Source organism: Syngnathus floridae, chromosome 13 (genome assembly GCF_059516105.1).
Source record: "Syngnathus floridae isolate MCC-2025c chromosome 13, RoL_Sflo_1.0, whole genome shotgun sequence".
NCBI lineage: Eukaryota > Metazoa > Chordata > Actinopteri > Syngnathiformes > Syngnathidae > Syngnathus > Syngnathus floridae.
Genome location: NC_142425.1, coordinates 14,023,443 through 14,041,464, shown reverse-complemented (window position 1 = coordinate 14,041,464; position 18,022 = coordinate 14,023,443). Strand labels below are relative to the sequence as shown.

Genomic DNA, 18,022 nt, shown 5'->3' with positions numbered 1-18,022 from the left:
TGCATGCGCGCACGCATTGACCGACAGGCAGACACACGCACACACGGGGACGGTTAAAAAATAGCCTCCATCATGTTGTTTGACAGAAACTTGCAGGCTGATAGAGTGAGGGGGTGAAAATGGGGATGTGGATCACAAAAAAAAAAGAAAGTGGCACAACGGCTGAGTGCTCATGTCATGTACCTGACGCATTCAAATAACCATGAGTGGAAAACTTAATAGTTTATCATCAAAACAATGTTCGATTTATTTTATTGCGGTTTTTCTTTTGTTCAAACTGACTTATTACCCGCACAATAAAATTCCATGTTTCTCAACTCAAACAAACTTGCGAATTAAATTAATTTCATTTGCGTAAAATTCATATTTAAAACTAGACGCAGGCATTTATTTTGTATTGGGAAATACATGGAAAAAAGACCGTTAAACCGTGGCAATGTTTCATTGAACATTGGGGTTGATTTGTGCAGCTGGCAAGTGAATCCTGATTTGTGGTGGACGGAAAATAATTACGCAATATTGGTATACTAGAACTTGAGTGAAAAATGTGTTAGAACACACAGAGGCAAGTTGATGTATTATTTATTCATTTATTTCATGTCTCATGGCACATGTTCGTACATTACGGTACCTTTTGGAAGTGACCCTGACCTTTGAACCCTCTAAAGTGGAAGCGAGGGAGGTGTAGGGTGTGGGAGAAGAGGGGGAACTCTCCTGTCGGAAATCAACAGAGCATCGCGTTATTATGATCACAATTATTAGTTCGGTGACCTTGCAGTATATAGTTGGCAGTGATCGCATGACGTTTCCTCTCCATCACCTGTGCTCCACCACCACCACCAGCAGCAGCAGCAGCAGCAGCAGCGCCGCACACGCGTGCACGCACACGCGCACAGACACACGCGCGCACACAAACACACTGTCTTATTATACTAAAAGGTTTGGTCGCGCTAAACCGCGTGCATACGTGCTTAAAACATTTCATTAACAAACCGCGCGGCGGTGTAAGAGCGGATTTATGAGGCTTCAAAAGATCACAGGAAGGACGCCTGTGCTGCAAGTCAGACACTTTTTACACTACATTGCAACTCAGCTTCTATTATTATTATTATTATTATTATTATTATTATTATTATTATTATTATTATTATTATTGTAAAGGTGTCCGACCTGCACCTATGCAACAAAGAGGAAAACGAATTACTCAATTGCTATCCCTGCAACTGACCGATTCGTAAGCAGTGCATGCAATTAATATCACCTTAAATAATCTGCAATATAGCAACGAGAAATATGACACGTGGGTGTTTTCTTGAAATGAATCCTGCTCAATAGTTGACTGCTTGCTGCTAAGTAGTTCGTATTGACGCTCTCTCGGATCACACAGGTCGGCCAAAGATTAACACCGGAGCGGTTTAATTGGAAGATACAGGTTTCTCTCCTCTGACCCCAGCGAGCCTTATTAATGACAGCGTTTTATTCATTCATTAATCCCACTTTTATCCCATGAACAGAGGTGTCATGCAGCGGTGGGGCATCGCGCCTCCCTGCCTGCCTGCCTGCCTGCCTGCCTGCCTGCCTGCCTGCCTGCCTGCCTGCCTTCCTGCCTGCCTGCCTGCTTGCATGCGCTGAACGTTCGGGGGAAAATGAAAGGAAAAAATCAAACCAGCGAAAATATATGAAAATACAATTGCCTATTCTCACAATCCATTAAATCACAATAAACAAAAATTACCGTGGAAAAGGATACTGTTAAATATTTATTTTCTTAGTAATCGTTTTTTAGAAAAACAAAATGCCGTTAACCAATATTATAGGAGTAGAGGAAATTGTCGTGCCTTCCAGTTTTACAATGTGCGCTTTTTTCTCTATCAATTGACTTGTGTTGATTATTGATATTTTCATTAACCGACGAAACGGCCCTCAATAGAAGCCTGTTAAGCGCTTAAATCACATTATGCACGGAGTCACGACAAACAATTGAGTGCATTTAATGATAAATATTAGTCCTTGGAAGGTTTGCCGTAAAGCTCAAGGCCGTTTTTGCCTCCGTCTTCTCACGCGGCTCACCTTCATGTGTCTGAATGATGCTCTCTGCATTCTCCCGCTGCTACATTTCCTTCTGTTTTCAAATGTAAATACATGCAATGATCGGAGTCGTTAACACCTCTTCAAAACTCTTAGGAAATTCGTTATTCTCTTCATTCATTGCTGGTGCTGCTGCTACTGCTGCTGCTCAATATTCTTCTCACCCTCGCTAATCCTGCAGGAATAAATAGACCTGAATTTGACGTTTTGCATTTGCGGCCCGGCCCGGCCGCAAAAGAGAAAAGAAAACGTGCAGGTGCGAATAGGTATTACGCATGCAGCAATAATAATAATAATAATAATAATAATAATAATAATAATAATAATAATAATAATAATAATAATAATAATAATAATAACAATAATAATAATAATAATAAATAACAATAGCGATGATGATGATGATGCAAGCACATTTAAAAGGTGCTAATAATAAGGATCCAACCTTAACCGTAGTCGATTGCATTCTGCGGCTTTCGTCACATTTGCAAAAGTTAATCGTGTTCACGCGTTCGTGATCATTTACGCCAGATCGTTCAATCACGCCGAGCAATTTTCTCTCTCCTCCTCATCTTCTTTCTCCTCACCCGCGTGGGCGCCGCTAAATGGTCTATGACGAGCGAATACAGAAAAGAGCGGAAAGCAGCACTGCTGATGTCCCTTTGTTGACAAATCCATGAAACAACTCCAGTTTGCATGGTTTAACAGCAGGCTGCAGGCAGGAAGAGAGAGGGGGCGTGATGGCGTCACCCGACCACGTGGCCGGCCGGCCCCTTATCATATACTGGGCTTGCATGGTGGAGGTGGAGGTTGATGTGCTGGTGCCGGTGCCGGTGGCGGTGGCGGTGGGGGCAATCTATCAGAGTCTCTTTTAAAAGCTCCGACCTTTAAAAGCATGTGACATCTCGACTTTGTGCTCCGAGTGTGGCTCCAAACGGGACATAAGTGAGGGACGCGCGGACGCACGGACGCACGGACGCGGCAAGGCACAATTAAGTGGCCCCGTCTCCACGCAACCTGCACATCAGACTGCAAGAAGTTTCTCTCCGTCTGCCTCTTGAAACTCATTGGAGAGACATCCGATCTCCTGACAGGGGCCAGCACAAAGTCAACACAGATCGGTGTGTGCGCGCGGGCGCACTGCTCTGACCTTACCATCGCACCACCGCTTGTTTTGGCTGCGAGACTTTTCTTTTTTCTTTTTTCTTTTTCCTCCCCCCCTTTTTGGAAAAGAAAAGAACTGTAAGTAAGCCGTGAGATGACCCTGTCTGGAGGCAGCGAAAGAGCCAACGACATGTCCGGCCAGACGGTACTCACGACCGAGGACGTGGACATCGACGTGGTGGGCGAGGGGGACGATGAGTGCATGGAGCGGGACAGCGACTGCGACAGTCCCGGCGGGGGCATCCTGCACGACCTCCGCGATGATGATGATGACATTGAGGTGGACAAAGAGGAGATGAGATCCGGCGGCGGGAGTCCGTGCTGCGAGAGCGCCGGAGAAGGGGAGACCGGCGCCGGGAAGGGAGAGGAGCAGAGCGCCACGCCGGGAGGCGCGCTACAGAAGCCCAAAAGTAGTTTGGTCAAACCGCCCTACTCGTACATCGCGCTCATCACCATGGCCATCCTCCAGAGCCCGCAGAAGAAACTCACCCTGAGCGGCATCTGCGAGTTCATCAGCAACCGCTTCCCCTACTACCGAGAGAAGTTCCCGGCGTGGCAAAACTCCATCCGCCACAACCTGTCGCTCAACGACTGCTTCGTCAAGATCCCCCGGGAGCCCGGCAACCCCGGCAAGGGCAACTACTGGACCTTGGACCCGGCTTCGGAGGACATGTTTGACAACGGCAGCTTCCTCAGGAGGAGGAAACGGTTCAAGAGGGTTCAGCCGGACGTGCTCAGGGACCAGACCGCTCTGATGATGCAAAGTTTCGGGGCGTACGGGCTGGGTGGCCCCTACGGGAGGCACTACGGCATCCACCCGGCCGCCTATTCCCACCCCGCGGCTTTGCAGTACCCCTACATCCCTCCCGTGGGGCCCATGCTGCCCCCGGGTGTCCCTTTACTGTCCTCGGCGGAGTTGAACCGCAAAGCCTTCAACTCGCAGCTCAGCCCGGGCTTGCAACTGCAGCTCAGCAGTTTGAGCACGGCGTCCATGATCAAGTCGGAACCGTCCAGCAGACCCTCGTTCAGCATAGAGAACATTATCGGGGTCTCCAGCTCGTCTCCGTCCACGGTGGCGGGCTCCGCTCAGGCATTCCTGCGGCCTCCCGTCACCGTTCAGTCCGCCCTGCTGAGCGCCCAGTCGCTTTCTCTGAGCCGGACCTCCGCCGCCATCGCCCCAATCCTCAGCGTACCTTCCAGCATTCTTTCCGGACACGTTTTACCCTCGGCCACCACGGCCACGGTGTCCAAATGGCCCTCACAGTGACTCTTACCATACCTACCCAAAAACATATTTTTATAATGAGACGTGTAATAGGCAGCACTGGACAATGGCTCACTGTAGACTGTTCACACGCAGACAGAAACAAAAAAGAAAAAGGAAATATTTCTGTACAGGTAATATTTGTAAATATTTGTTTTTTTGTTTTTGTTTTTTTTAAACAATCATTTGACCTTTTCTGTCTTTTTTTGGTTTGGTTACAGATCTGTGATGATTAGTTTACATTTTTTTGTACTGGATGAAGGATGTGGAAAATTTACACCAACGCTCTGAAATAGTCTGTTTATTATGAGAGAAAAAAAACAGTATGTGTCATTCTACTTAGCTATATTGTGGTGTACACTGGCTTTATTTGTAAATAAATCAGATTAATAATTCGAATACAATTGATCTATTTTTATGACTAACTTTCCATATGCACTTGAAGGAAATTAAAAAATCAGTAGCTAAAGCAAAATTCTAGAGCAGAACATTTTAATTTAAAATTTGAATTTAAAAAAATGCATTTAATTTTAATATGTCTAAAAAAATGTTCTTTTGCATCTGAAATCCACCACAATTAAAAACAGGTGCAAAACATAAATTGCCCAGCTACTGATAAAACTATATGAAATGCAATACAATGCAAACCTTCACAATCTGTTATTAAATTGCCTAAATTGCCACATAATACAACTAACCACAAGGACGACACTTTTACATTGGATTTTGAATTTTTAGACAGAACATTCGCTTCACAGGCTTTAGTGATTTCATTTGGACTGAGACCTTTTAATATGACATCACTGCCGGTGTCCTTTTACAAGATTCGGTGGCTCGACTTCCTCACAGATCACAGTTTCAACAGTTTCGCAGTTGTGTCTGGCTAATCACTTTTACACAAACAGCAAATGGTGAGTGTGTGCGTGGGGGGGCACCGGCTCGCGCGTGTGTGCACTCTATATTTATCCGATCCCCATGGGAAAGAAAGAGAAAGGAGCCTCTCGCTGCTTCACTTCACAGTCAGACACCGAAGAAGGTGATTATGCAAAAGCCTTCTCAAATGCCCCGATGGTATTTCTAATATTAAAAACGAAATAGAAAAAAAAAGGTACAATTATAATAATAATAATGATGATAATAATAATAATAATAATAATAATAATAATAATAATAATTATAATAATAATCAATAATAATAATAATAATAATAATAATCAATAATTGTTGGAGTATTTTAGAACCTCATTGTAAATAGGCTAATATTTGATCGATCATAGTTTAATAATTTTAGAAAAGAGATTGGGATTTTCGGGGCACAATGACACAAACGGTTTTGAAGAAATTCTTTGGCAATTTTATGAAAGGAGGAAAGCAGTATATGTTGAAAACGGAAGGTTGATGAGGTTGGGTTTTTCATCGTCTATGTGCACGTTCGTTACCGGAGGTGTGAGAGAGATCCGGGTTGGTCTTCGGAGCGAATCCCGCTCCCGTGACTGCAGTGCACAGTTGTTGCATTTTCACTCATACACTATGTGCGACGTTTACTTTGAGACGATGCACCTGTGATGAAGAAAAAACACACCAGTCACCTGAGAACTTTACATTTTGTCTTCATAACGGGAACACATTTAAAATTGCAAATATATATTATTGTTTTTTTTTAATTCTGACAATATTTTGGTCTACAATATAAAGTGCTGACTAGATGACACGCATGCTCATTTAAAAAGCAAACAGTAGAGTCTATATTGAGCTGTGCAGCTGCACTTGCTTGTGCACAGCAGGTGGAGAAAAGCCGAGCGTGTCGTTCCCACACTTCTGACTGCCGACAGGCTTTGTCATTCTTTCAACAACAACTTGCAGAATTTATAGAAAAACATGGGAAGCAAATGCAACTCACACTTTGTCGAATTTCCATCGTCTCGTTTGCAGGATCTTCATGGCAGTGCACATAACAAAATATTGGCATGGGTGTTAGATGCTCTATTTTTTCGATCCTCCGACCTCATGCCTGAACTTTAAGACTTGAGGCGCATCAGGGAAAAGTGTTATTATATAATATTTTTATGCGTCAATCTTTATGCGTCAGGCTTCAAATTGAACGATGATCAGTCGAGGCTTTAAGACTTTAGCTTTCCCTGACCCCGAGGACAATAAGTCAAATGAATTCATGGTATCGGGAAGACGAGTAAAAATAAACACAGATTTTAATTTTAACCTACAATCAGCATTGGGGCCTTTCCTTCAGTCTCAGTTTACTCTTGCTTTGATATAAAAGTAGACCAGAATGATCTCATAATAAAATATACATTATACCCTTCAACCTCAACCTCTAACCCAAATGACCAACTTACTGTATGTGGGATATTAAAAATACAATCTACTGCAAAATAAAAAATAAATGCTGGCCCCGTTTATTTATTTATTTATTTATTTATTTATTTATTTATTTATTTATTTATTTATTTATTTATTTATTTATTTATTTATTTATTTATTTATTCATGATTGACTAAACAGGTATGAAACATATAATTAACTTACATAAACGTAAATTTGTAAGAGAAAGTTGGATTTTGTCAAATGAATAATCTCTTCAAATGTGATGTGTTGTCTGAACAGGGTGTTTTCTTCCTCTAGTCAACACAGTGCCACTGGAAAACTCCTCCTCAATAACTAGGTCATCTTCCACACCACAAGCAATGCCTTCACCAGGGAGGAAGCCACAGACAGTAAATGTAGGTACAGCAGTTACTGAATATTTAAAAAGGCATCAAGATGAAGCAATAAATGACAAAGTAAAGCTGATGTGGCCAGGCATTAATAACTAATGGCTATCAGTGAGTTATTGGCTGCTCGCTTTGTAATGAAAGTGTCATTGCAAATCAGCAGTTGTCCAAGGTTATTATTATTTATACATAATTGATGCCAGAACCACAAGGAACATGTCTGCCCCAACACCTTGGGTAGGTTGGTGTCAACAGAGGAAAAGGTCACCGAGGAGATCATGCCTGTGGGCTGAGATTTACACGCTGAGGGGAGTGTAAAAGCTAGGCACCCCTTCATATTTCCATATCTGTATACAGACTAGCAAAAACGACAAGATATTTGACATGTGCAGCTTGTGATTACGTATAATTGGTGCAGGTCTTGTTGCATGACAAATTCCACAGGTGAACTGTGCATGCATGCATCCAATATGATGCATCCAGATTGATGTCCTTGTTTGTTGTTCAAATGTTACATCCATTACGATTCTTCTTATTGTATAAACTTCCCATATGCAGTTATAATAGGAAGGAATGTGCAATACATGACTATATCATACAAAATGTGTCTTCTTTTTTTAAAACTCTGAAATTCGTTTTACTGGGCAAGAGGCGGAGTGCACCTTAACTAATCACCAGCCATTAACAGGGACAAATAATCATTCATGCCTATAGTCAATTAACAGTTTTCAATTAACTTCGACACAGGTTTATTATGTGGGAGGAAGCTGGAGTGTCTGGAGTTTAACCTAGCAAGCACCAGGACAACACACACACTGCACAGGAAGAGGGACAGGCTTCGAATGAGTAACCTCAGAACCGTGAGGCAGATGTGTTAACCACTCATTCACACTTCCACCTCCCAAACTGATTCCACAATGTCTAGGCCACCGTGCCACTCTCCAAATTGATTTGATAAAGTATAAAATTGATTTGATAAAGTATAAAACATTTCTAAGCAAAGAAAAACTGACAGTGCAATGGTAGTTATGCCATAATATCCTAGGAAAATATCTGTCAGGCCATCTAATAGCTGAAGGGAAAAAGTCCGATTTTCTCAGGGTACCTGAATGTCTCAATGATTTGGACTGCTACGTCAGCAGCCATCGACCAATGAGAACGTGTAAATGATGACGTGTACAGGAAATGTACGCACGGTAAACATTGTCAATGAATAGCGTCTTGCCAGTTTGTAACTTCACAAAAGCCATCTCTATCTCTTGAGCGTTATGCAGACTTGGTGTCTCGTTTCAATATGTTTTTTACTCGGCGTTGTTGTGAGATGGGGAGTCTCCTTAAATTCCTATTCTGGTAGGAAACCTATTATATATTTGCAGGGCATCTATACTGTTGCTACTAATTGCAGCTCGGAAGTCCTGCAACATTGGTTGCAATTAAACCCACAACCAATGTTGCGTGTAATACCTTGTGTTTGAAACGGGATCATTTTTTAACTTGTCAATTTCTCATTCCCTAAAACTTGCATGTGTTTCAAGGTGCGGGAAAAGCACCGATGTTTGGCGACTATGAAGCACAGAGGCACTGGCAAGAAATCACCTACAATCTGCCAGTGCATGAATGGTCAGTATATTAGACGCCTTGTAAACAAATAGCAGTTGGGCACACGACATTGTATACATTGCTGTGCGTGGTGGTATGCAGTACCCTATGGCTTGCACTGTGTAACATCTACTGTTGTCTTGGTATTGAACTTGCAAGATATCCAAATGATTCACCGACCAGATATCCACTTTTTGTCATGTTGAATCATTTTTACTGTTCACATCAAGTGAGGTTTATCATATTTGGGAGTATGCATTTCGAAATCTCTCATGTAATATGAGCTTTTAATGTTACTGCAGAAGATTCTTTTTTGTTGTTGTCCTTCTCCAGGTACTTGAATACCACGGACAATGACTTGAATTACTGGGGTCTTGACTATCCTCCTCTGACTGCCTACCACAGCCTGATCTGTGGCCATATGTAAGTATTTTGTGATGAATGCAAACACTCTCATGATGAGACTTCAGTAGAACATTTGAATTGAGGTTTTATTAAAATTGGAGTTGGTTTTGATGTCCCCAGCCTTCCCTCTCCACAAATAATTTGTTTGACGTTGCAGTGCCAAGATAATAAACCCTGAATGGGTGCAGCTTCACAAATCCAGAGGTTATGAAAGTACAACGCACAAGTTATTTATGAGAACAACAGGTACGGGAATAAATCCACCATGTGTAGTCATCAGCACAATTTAAAGTTCTGGCTTTGTTTCTTTGTTGCAGTCCTTGTTGCAGATGTGCTCATATACATCCCTGCTGTTATATTATATTGTTTATGGCTGAATAATGGAACTATTAAGAGAAAGGTGAGACATGATGTTCTAGTGGCATTTACTGAAATATAATCTCTCGCTAAAGATAACGTAAAACATTGATCAGTGCACTCTTTTTAGTGGCCCTTACTGCAATGTATTGTAATAGTACAGTTAGAGTGTCCGTTGGTGGGGATGACAAGAAACAACAGTGTTAAGTTTGAAGACAGCAAACAACAATCTATCTGATCATCTTAAGACCTCTGAATAACAATATACAGAAAATCCATTTCACAGTGTCATCCATCATCCAATCACATCATCTGTTTTCTGTGTGTAAAAAATACAATTAAAATAACCTTTGTTTAATTTTTTTTTCCCCTGCTCAGATTTGCACTCTGCTCTGCTTTCTGATGTATCCAGGGCTACTTCTTATTGACTATGGACATTTCCAGTATCCTTTCTATATATGATGTCAGCGGTTTATTTTATTGACATAATGACAAAGCTTTACAGTGTTGCTTCGTTGTCATACCAATTTACAACAAGTTATTTCAAGCGTGTACGTTTTTTCTGCATGTGGTGGATGCTTTTTTCCTGGAGCAGAATAAAATGTAGCTGACAAAATGTTTTCATCTCGTCAGCAATACATCAAACCCGTTTTTTTTTTTTACTTGTGAGAACACTCTGTTTCCATTTATTACGCTTAACAGTGGCGAGGTACAATGCAGTGAGCCTGGGCTTTGCCCTGTGGGCTGTCCTGGCTCTGGGACTGGGTTGGGATGGACTGGGCTCAATGGCCTTCACCCTGGCCCTCAACTACAAACAGATGGAGCTCTACCACGCTCTACCCTTCTTCTGCTACCTCCTGGGAAAGTGTTTCAAAGTGGGCATCACGGGGCAAGGGTGAGTGTAACCCTAACTTTGATATTTGGTGTGCAACTACAGCAATCCCAGTTTAGCCAATTCTAATTTAGCCATCATGTTGTTTCAACCTTGGAAAGAAGGCCCATTCAAGTGGAGCACCAGAGAATGACTCAGCTAGGATGCTGTTACTTTTGTCTATTTATCTAGTAACAATGTTCCAAGGGCATTTCAAGCAAACGGAGAGCCGGATTAGAAGGGTTGGCGGGAAGATATGTCCAGATGACACTCTAGCTATGCCCAAACTCTTCAGCTATGCCTGTACGTGCAGCAGCGTTCATTGCACCCCCCCAACCCACCCGAAAAAATGAGGTCATCTCCCCCAACCGAGGGCCTGGCGAATGAACATTTTGATTTGGGGAAACTGCTGTAAAGGCAGATAGGATATCATTGTATCTTTTTTTTTGTCATCCTCTTAACACAGGTTGTTTATGTTGTGGCGAGTCGCCGCTACAGTATTGGTGACGTTTGCTCTCTGCTGGTTGCCCTTCCTCTCTGATCCCGCTCAGACCTTGCAGGTGCTCCGGAGAATCTTTCCCGTGGCTCGAGGCCTGTTTGAGGTACTGTAGTCGAAAGGAAAGCAAGAAGAAAAATGTTTGAGATCTAATCGTTATTTCAAGAAAACATTTGTACACTTGTCTAGCAATTGTGGCTTGCAACTGTGGTAGGCTATTCAGAGAAATAAGCAGGAGATGAAAATTGATCTAGTAAATCGATTCAGGGATTAGTCATCATCAGACATTTTCTGGGGAATGACGTTTCAATACCAAGGAATTGATGTGCTAATTTCATGGACATGCTAACAAATGTGTAGCAAAATGTGTTTTTTCATCTAGGTCAAGCAAAACCTCATAGTGCCTCATAAGCGCTTTCAAGCGGCACATATTTTCAAGTCCTTTGCTGCCAAAAGATGAGAGGACTCAAATGTTGCAAAGGTCAGGGGATCTGTCACAAGGGACGGAACCTGAATGATCCAGACTTAATGGTCTTATGGTTAATTGCGCAACAGCGTTGGAGCACTTACTATTTACTATATTCGCCAGTATTGAAAGATGTGTGTGTAAATAAATACGGAGGTGTTCATGAAAGGCCCCTCTACGTCTTAGTCGAGGGATTGGCCGTTGACAAATAATGTGCTCATAAAGAGTTTGCAATTTTTTTCTTCAAGAAGCGCTCAAGGTGCCAGCTGCCTGTTGTGCTGGGGCACGCTGCCTTCAACTAGTTGTGAGCAGAAGCATATACTTTGGGGAGGGGCGGTGACTGGCGCGAGTGGCGACTACTGGGTGTGAGCACTTGTAAGTTTACCCTCTGAACTACATTCTTTCGTCTCAGATTGCCCCCCCCCCCCCCCCCCCCGCTCACAAAAATGGCACCAAATGCTTCTCCCTGTGAAATTCTAACATAGCTTCTAGGTGACAGTGCCGCACCACTCTCACCCCGTTTGCAATTGCCCCCTCCGGCGTTCCTGTGTTGCCTTTAGGTGGCATTCAAGAACATTCCCATGGTGGTTATTTGGAGTGAGCCGACCGACGGGGGAAAAAAGAGCGGCGCAGTTGATAGAGCAGAACATCGGACAGCCCGATGCTGACAGGGCTAACACGAGGGTCCGCACAGCTGTGCCGTGAGCAGCTGTAGCAAGGACGACAGACGCAAATAGGCCAGAAATCGCATTTCTGGTCATGGCCCGAGACCACACAAGTGATGAAGCTGATCGAGTTATATGCTCTCTGTTTTCGGTGACGTTATTGCGGTGCACAGTGGCAGCGAAAATACTTGAAGAATATCTCTTCTCTGAACCCGACAAGCCTGACAAAAGTGGCAAGAAGTCAACAGATATTTATTCCCGCAAACATGACAACTTTGAGCGCACTTTTCAGTTGGGTCTCGAATCTAGGTTATGCGGATTATTATAGTCTGACCTTTGACCTTGTATCGCCACACCTCAGATCTGTCCTGTCTCCCAGGAATGCTCCCAGAACATTTAAATGACTCAACATGAGTTGGAAATCCGAGTTCTAAGTGCAAAGCTAGCGGCGTGCCTCCAAATAGTACGCAGCAAACCTACAACAATGAATGCTTGCGACATGCTTTAACGCACGTGTTAAGTGTTTCGCACGTGTTTCGCTTCCGACATGTATGACGAGGATGAGTTTGTATGTCATCACTTCTTAGTTAACCGAGTGTGCATGTGGACAGGATAAGGTGGCCAACACATGGTGCAGCTTGAACATCCTGATCAAGATCAAATCCATTCTGTCTCGTGACGTCCAACTCTACCTCAGGTAATCTCATCGACTGGAAAAAAAAAAACAATAACTTGATATTTGCTGTCATTGTTTGAAGCAGTGGGAAAACAGCCTGCCCAAGGGTGTACTAAATACTGTGTTCTAGTGGGGTAGAAACATCTTGTGAGGACCTTCTGAACATGAAGTCAAAGCTGTTTTTAGAAATGTGGTGACGAGCGTTGGTTGCTTGTGGAGGTATTGAGGCCTGTGATATTTCGACACAGCAAAACCAAGGTTATCCAACCTCAAACTGTAAAAAATGGATCTATAATACACGGGAACCTTTTTTGAATTGCTATTTTGAACAAAAGCTGAGCTGGGAGGAAGCATTGATATAACACTTGTGCCGTGGACGAGCGCTTGAATATCCCATCAGTCTAAATTTAGGAGTCCTATGTTTGCTGCATGAGTATGTTTTTGCCAGGCTGCTTGCCAGTCCTGGGATCACCTCTTGAACTGGAGTGATTTTCAACCAAAATAAAAAAACATTTGTGTGCTTTGCTAAATGCTTCTGCGTTGGTGTACATCGAATGAACGGTATCGGTGTCCTTCTGGAAGCCTTACATGAGACATGCATACTTGCTTGAGTTCCGCCATGGCTGCCTGGCGCACAATTGATTGTGCAAACACAATGTTGCTGTGACCTCTCAACACGTGCTAACAGCTAATCCCTCTCCTCTCCTCTCCTCTCCTCTGCTGTGTCCCTCCTCAGACGATGACAATTGAAGGGTTAAACTAATGGTCCCCTGGGGACAATGTTTTGGCTCTTCTACATAGCAAGAAGTTCCATTTGGCTGGAACGTGTTCAAATGGCGGTCTTGTCGTCAACAAATGCGAATGTTCCGCCGAATGTCACGCTGTCTCAATCTGATTGTGTTTGCACACATGGTAGTAAATATTGTCCTACTCCTATTCACACTTGAATGTGTGTCCGGTTGTCGTCAATTTGATTGCTACAATATGTATTATATAAGATCTTGTGCACGTGTTCTTCTGCTTTTGATCTGGATGTAATCTGCTTTTCTATCCAGTGTTCATTTTTCTTTTCAGAAGCCTGCATAAGTAAGCTCATCTGAATTATCTGTTTTATTCCAGTTTGGCCTGCACTGTCCTGGCAGTCCTACCATCATGTATGAGAGTGTTGAGAAAAGCTACATTCTGGCACTTTAAACTGGCCTTGGTGAGCAGGAGGAGCAGTTAAGGCACAAATTAGCACAGCATTCATTTCATTTTGTTTACCCGTTGCGTCTAAAGTGAATGATATAAGATTTGCTTCTATGCATTTTTATTCTCATCTCATTGATACAAGTCTAATTGTTGTTCAGATTCATGTAAGTAGAATAATTGGTTTCCCTTTTAGGTCAACTCATCTTTGGGGTTCTTCCTTTTCTCCTATCAAGTCCATGAGAAGTCCATTCTCTTGGCATCCTTGTAAGTACAGCAAAAAAGATCCGTTTCTAAAAATGACACCTAAGAAGAGATGCCTGCAAGGTAGTGATGTTCTTAGATTCTAGTGTCCTAAAAAAAAAAGAAGTCTTGATTTAATACTGTTCTAAAGACAAAGAAAACGTATGCATTTCATGAGCACTAAATAAAGGTAGAGGGTGTTTGAGAGCAGCGGATTTGGTTCCTTGATCTGGGAGCTTGTATTAATCTAGATTAGAGTAGATTGTTGCTTTATTAACTATTGAGTTAGTATATCTAGCACCTGTCCCCATAAATCAATCAGTAATGCGTGTCCAGGGATTAGGAAAGAATGGAACGCAACAGCTCTGGCCTTGTTTGCGCAGGATCAATGATTGAACTGTAACAGGATCGGCGAAGAGCAGCGACTGTAATAATGGGACCGCTGGAAAGGGCCTCCTTCACAGCGTACGACAACAGTGTAAAGTCGTGTCAAGTTCTTGCCCGTCCTGATGGTCAGTTCCACGAGAAGACCCACAGCTACTTGGAATAACTATTTACTGCTGTTTGAGGAGTGACCAATTCAAGTGGATCTTGTCTGACCATCTTCATGACAAAGACGTGCCTCAAATACAGTGTTGACGATCCGCTTATCTCTTCTAGGCCCGTGTGTCTCTTCCTCAATGACCTACCCCTCGTGTCCGTTTGGTTCCTGCAAGTTTCTACATTTAGGTAAAGGCAACTGTGGCTTTCTAAACTGATTACACTTCTGTGCGATGTGTTTTATGCTTAATGCTCCATTAAGATCGAAATGATGTGTCATCGATGGGCTCCCTCAAAAGCTGAATCAAGGACACCGATTGGCCAGAGTGTTAATGTTTCTTAGAATAAGACACCGTAACGATAATCAAGTGATATCATTCATGGCCAAAGTTGTGTAATGACCTAGTACAAAGTCATCAGTCATTCGATTTTCACCCACGGTTTAACTGTTATTCGTCCGTGCTTTTCTCGTCTCTAATCTGATAACTATCAAATGGCAAATGTCAGTCTTTAAAATGTCAGTGAGTCGTCGGGGTTAAGGTGAGGAGCGCTTTTGGAAAGGCAAGTGGTGGTGTTTCAGGTGCTTCCTCAACTTTCACCAGCTGTTGTTCAATTCTTCCGGCAGCTGTAATTGTCCTGTGTGTGTGTGTGCTTTAGGATAAGGATACAAGGGGATTAGCCTACATAGTCAGAATGCCTGCTGTCCAAGTGCGCATTGTATAGGGACAGAGGGTCATTCTCCACTTTCTCAGTACAGTCTGACATGGACATAATGTGCATCCTCCCCAGGCTCCATTATCTAAAAAATACATCTTTTGTTTGCATAATTGGCCGAATGAATGCGCCAGTTGAACGGGGCAGAATGTTTAAACTGATTATGTGTTTCTAAAATGTTTCGCTGTTGAATGGGGCCTTTGCAGAGAGAGAAAGAGGATGAGTGGCCGAGAATTGAGGGCTTTTTGATAGTTGGGGTGTTGTGCCATTTAGTATGAGTCAACTGTTGTTCTTGCCCATGGTCAGCGGCGAAACGAAGATAAGCTTTGTATGACTGTCACAATTACGGACAAAACGCTAGATAGGCTATGTGCCGTTGCCCTGCACTCAGCAAACATATTTGTGAATTGAATTTGTGACAGATCATTTGACAAGTATTGGCTATACACAAAGATGTTTGTTTGTGTTTTTCTTCTGTCCGCACAGCATGCTGCCTCTGTTTCTGAAGGACGGTCTTCTGGTGCCATACGTGGTGACTTGGCTCGGCTTCCTCTTCTTCGGCACCTACTTACTGTCAGCCCTGGAGCAAGAGCTCGCGCTGGGGGCCTACCAAAAGCTCTTGGTATTCCTACCCAGAATGGACCTGGCTCCGATTGTCAGATGGAAGGTGAGTGTCACCTGATGGTGCTACAACAAGAGAAGATTCCTATTGGAGTCAAATCTGTTTATCTTAAACAAGCGAGTTGTAATCTGCTTGTTACTTTAGAGGGGCACATGACGGGCGGGCCACTCGAAAACAAAACGGCCTTGTTGAACGGATAGAGTGAGGCCAAATCATTTCGGGTGAAAACATTTACTGGAGATAGGACATCAAAACAGGAATCGAAGATTAGGGAACCGCATTTTAGCTTTCCTCTCCAGATGGATCTGATACACACAGTAGAGCATTATTTGGAGCAAGACACCACGTCGGAAGAGTGTTTCATAACTTATTATTATCTGATCGATCCATCCGTCTTTACAGATCTGTCATGACCTGCTGTGTTCCTTGTTCCGCTTGTTGAATGAAATGTGGAACTGAGCAAAAATATTCAGTGCTACTTATTGTTGGAGTAATGTAAGCGTGTAAGACATCTGGGCAACAGCCCTGCCCACCGTAAATTCCAATAATCGGGCTCACATGGGAAAATGCTGGCTTCAAACTCAAGGCTCTACCCAAGTTGTGAATGAGATCCTCATGGAGGAACGCAGAAATGAAAGATGAACTTAACGTCATCAAGTAAGTAGCTCACCATAATGAATTGATGATGCGCAGCTAATACAATTAGTCTCGGAATGAGCAGATATTTTTATAAAGAAAGATTATGTGTCAATGCTTTTCAGGGAATGCAAAGTTGAGCGAGAATCATGAAGGCTTTATTTACGTTTCCGTGGAGTCTGCAGGGCCAGCCAGGCCCGTCGCAAAAAAAGCCACTGGTAGAGTGTCAAGAGATTAAGTGAAGGTGTCTTTTTATAGCGTATGTCATTAACACACGTTTGCCTAGATATATTTATTTACACAAGCAGCATAAATAGCGAGCACCGGTGACGGTGATAGGGTTTCATAGGTTCGGCGTTCGGGCGGGCACGGGGTGTTTCCTCGATCCTATTCACTGATTTATCTTGGGGTCATAAAGCTTAAATAGACACACAAGTGATCTCACTCTCACCATCAGCTGTTCGCATCTCTGGTGGTAAATTGAATTACTTGCTTTGATAAATCATAGTCACATTACAACAGTTATTTTTTAGCCTGAGGTGCTGGGCCTTCTTTTTTTTTTGCATATGGTTTTATTTCTTTATTTATTCATTTATCTATTTGGTAATACTTTCCTCTTGGGAACATCACATAAACTTGTGTGGTGGTGATTAAATGTCAGAAAGCTTCTGAAGGGATATCCAGAAATAATCAAGGAGATATCCTGTCATGGACTAAGTCAGGAATGTTTCAATTTAAAACAAACCTTGTTGACTTACACAAAGGATCCTCAGTTCACAATGACAACAATTGATGTTTTTTTCATACAAGTATTTCCTGTAATTCTGACTTCATGACTAAATTGCATGAATGTGACAGAGAACGTTCTGGCTTGCCTACCAAATTTGGGTTACGTCACGGCAGTATAAAGAGAACGCCATATATTTTGTCAATCTGCGCATATCCAAATGTTTTTTTCCGCCGGAAAGCGTGACACATGAACGCGCAAATCAGATCAATATTTTTAGTGTCCGTGAAAACAGTGCATCCCATTATAATTTTAGCTCTGATGTGTGCATGTAAACGAAGCCAGTGCTAAACCTTCCCCATTTTCTGACCCCGTTTTTGACAATCGATGAACACCGAAGCTTTTATCAATAATTTTGTGACTGTTTTCACCTTAATGCAAGTTAAAAAGAAAATTGTGGATGTTTTCAAAACTGGGCATGGCAACTCCATTCTGGTCACATTAAGGTGACTGACTGTAGGTTGTCTAACTATCCTCTTATTAGCACTTGAAGTCCTGAGCCTTGGGGTTGA

The 18,022-nt window shown here is 42.7% G+C and overlaps 3 protein-coding genes across 3 annotated transcripts in view; all 3 read left to right on the top strand.

The window, feature by feature from the left end:
* The first annotated feature begins 2,688 nt into the window (after positions 1-2,688).
* Positions 2,689-4,920, top strand: foxd3 (forkhead box D3). The gene has a single exon (XM_088393989.1). It carries the CDS (start codon positions 3,347-3,349, stop codon positions 4,517-4,519), a length of 1,173 nt encoding a protein of 390 aa, XP_088250115.1. The 5' UTR covers positions 2,689-3,346; the 3' UTR covers positions 4,520-4,920.
* A 3,500-nt stretch (positions 4,921-8,420) lies between these two features.
* The window catches only part of alg6 (ALG6 alpha-1,3-glucosyltransferase), a 10,549-nt gene continuing 947 nt past the window's right edge, over positions 8,421-18,022 (top strand). The window contains exons 1-13 of the mRNA XM_088393939.1: positions 8,421-8,595; positions 8,781-8,865; positions 9,178-9,267; positions 9,407-9,495; positions 9,567-9,649; positions 9,985-10,049; positions 10,316-10,501; positions 10,944-11,079; positions 12,716-12,801; positions 13,900-13,984; positions 14,165-14,235; positions 14,872-14,940; positions 15,952-16,132. Coding sequence (XP_088250065.1) covers positions 8,514-8,595; positions 8,781-8,865; positions 9,178-9,267; positions 9,407-9,495; positions 9,567-9,649; positions 9,985-10,049; positions 10,316-10,501; positions 10,944-11,079; positions 12,716-12,801; positions 13,900-13,984; positions 14,165-14,235; positions 14,872-14,940; positions 15,952-16,132 — 1,308 coding nt within the window. The 5' untranslated portion in view covers positions 8,421-8,513. The remainder of the gene's footprint in view (positions 8,596-8,780; positions 8,866-9,177; positions 9,268-9,406; positions 9,496-9,566; positions 9,650-9,984; positions 10,050-10,315; positions 10,502-10,943; positions 11,080-12,715; positions 12,802-13,899; positions 13,985-14,164; positions 14,236-14,871; positions 14,941-15,951; positions 16,133-18,022) is intronic.
* Positions 16,149-18,022, top strand: part of efcab7 (EF-hand calcium binding domain 7) — a 15,195-nt gene continuing 13,321 nt past the window's right edge. The window contains exon 1 of the mRNA XM_088393936.1: positions 16,149-16,744. The gene's annotated coding sequence lies outside the window, so the exon portion shown is untranslated. The remainder of the gene's footprint in view (positions 16,745-18,022) is intronic.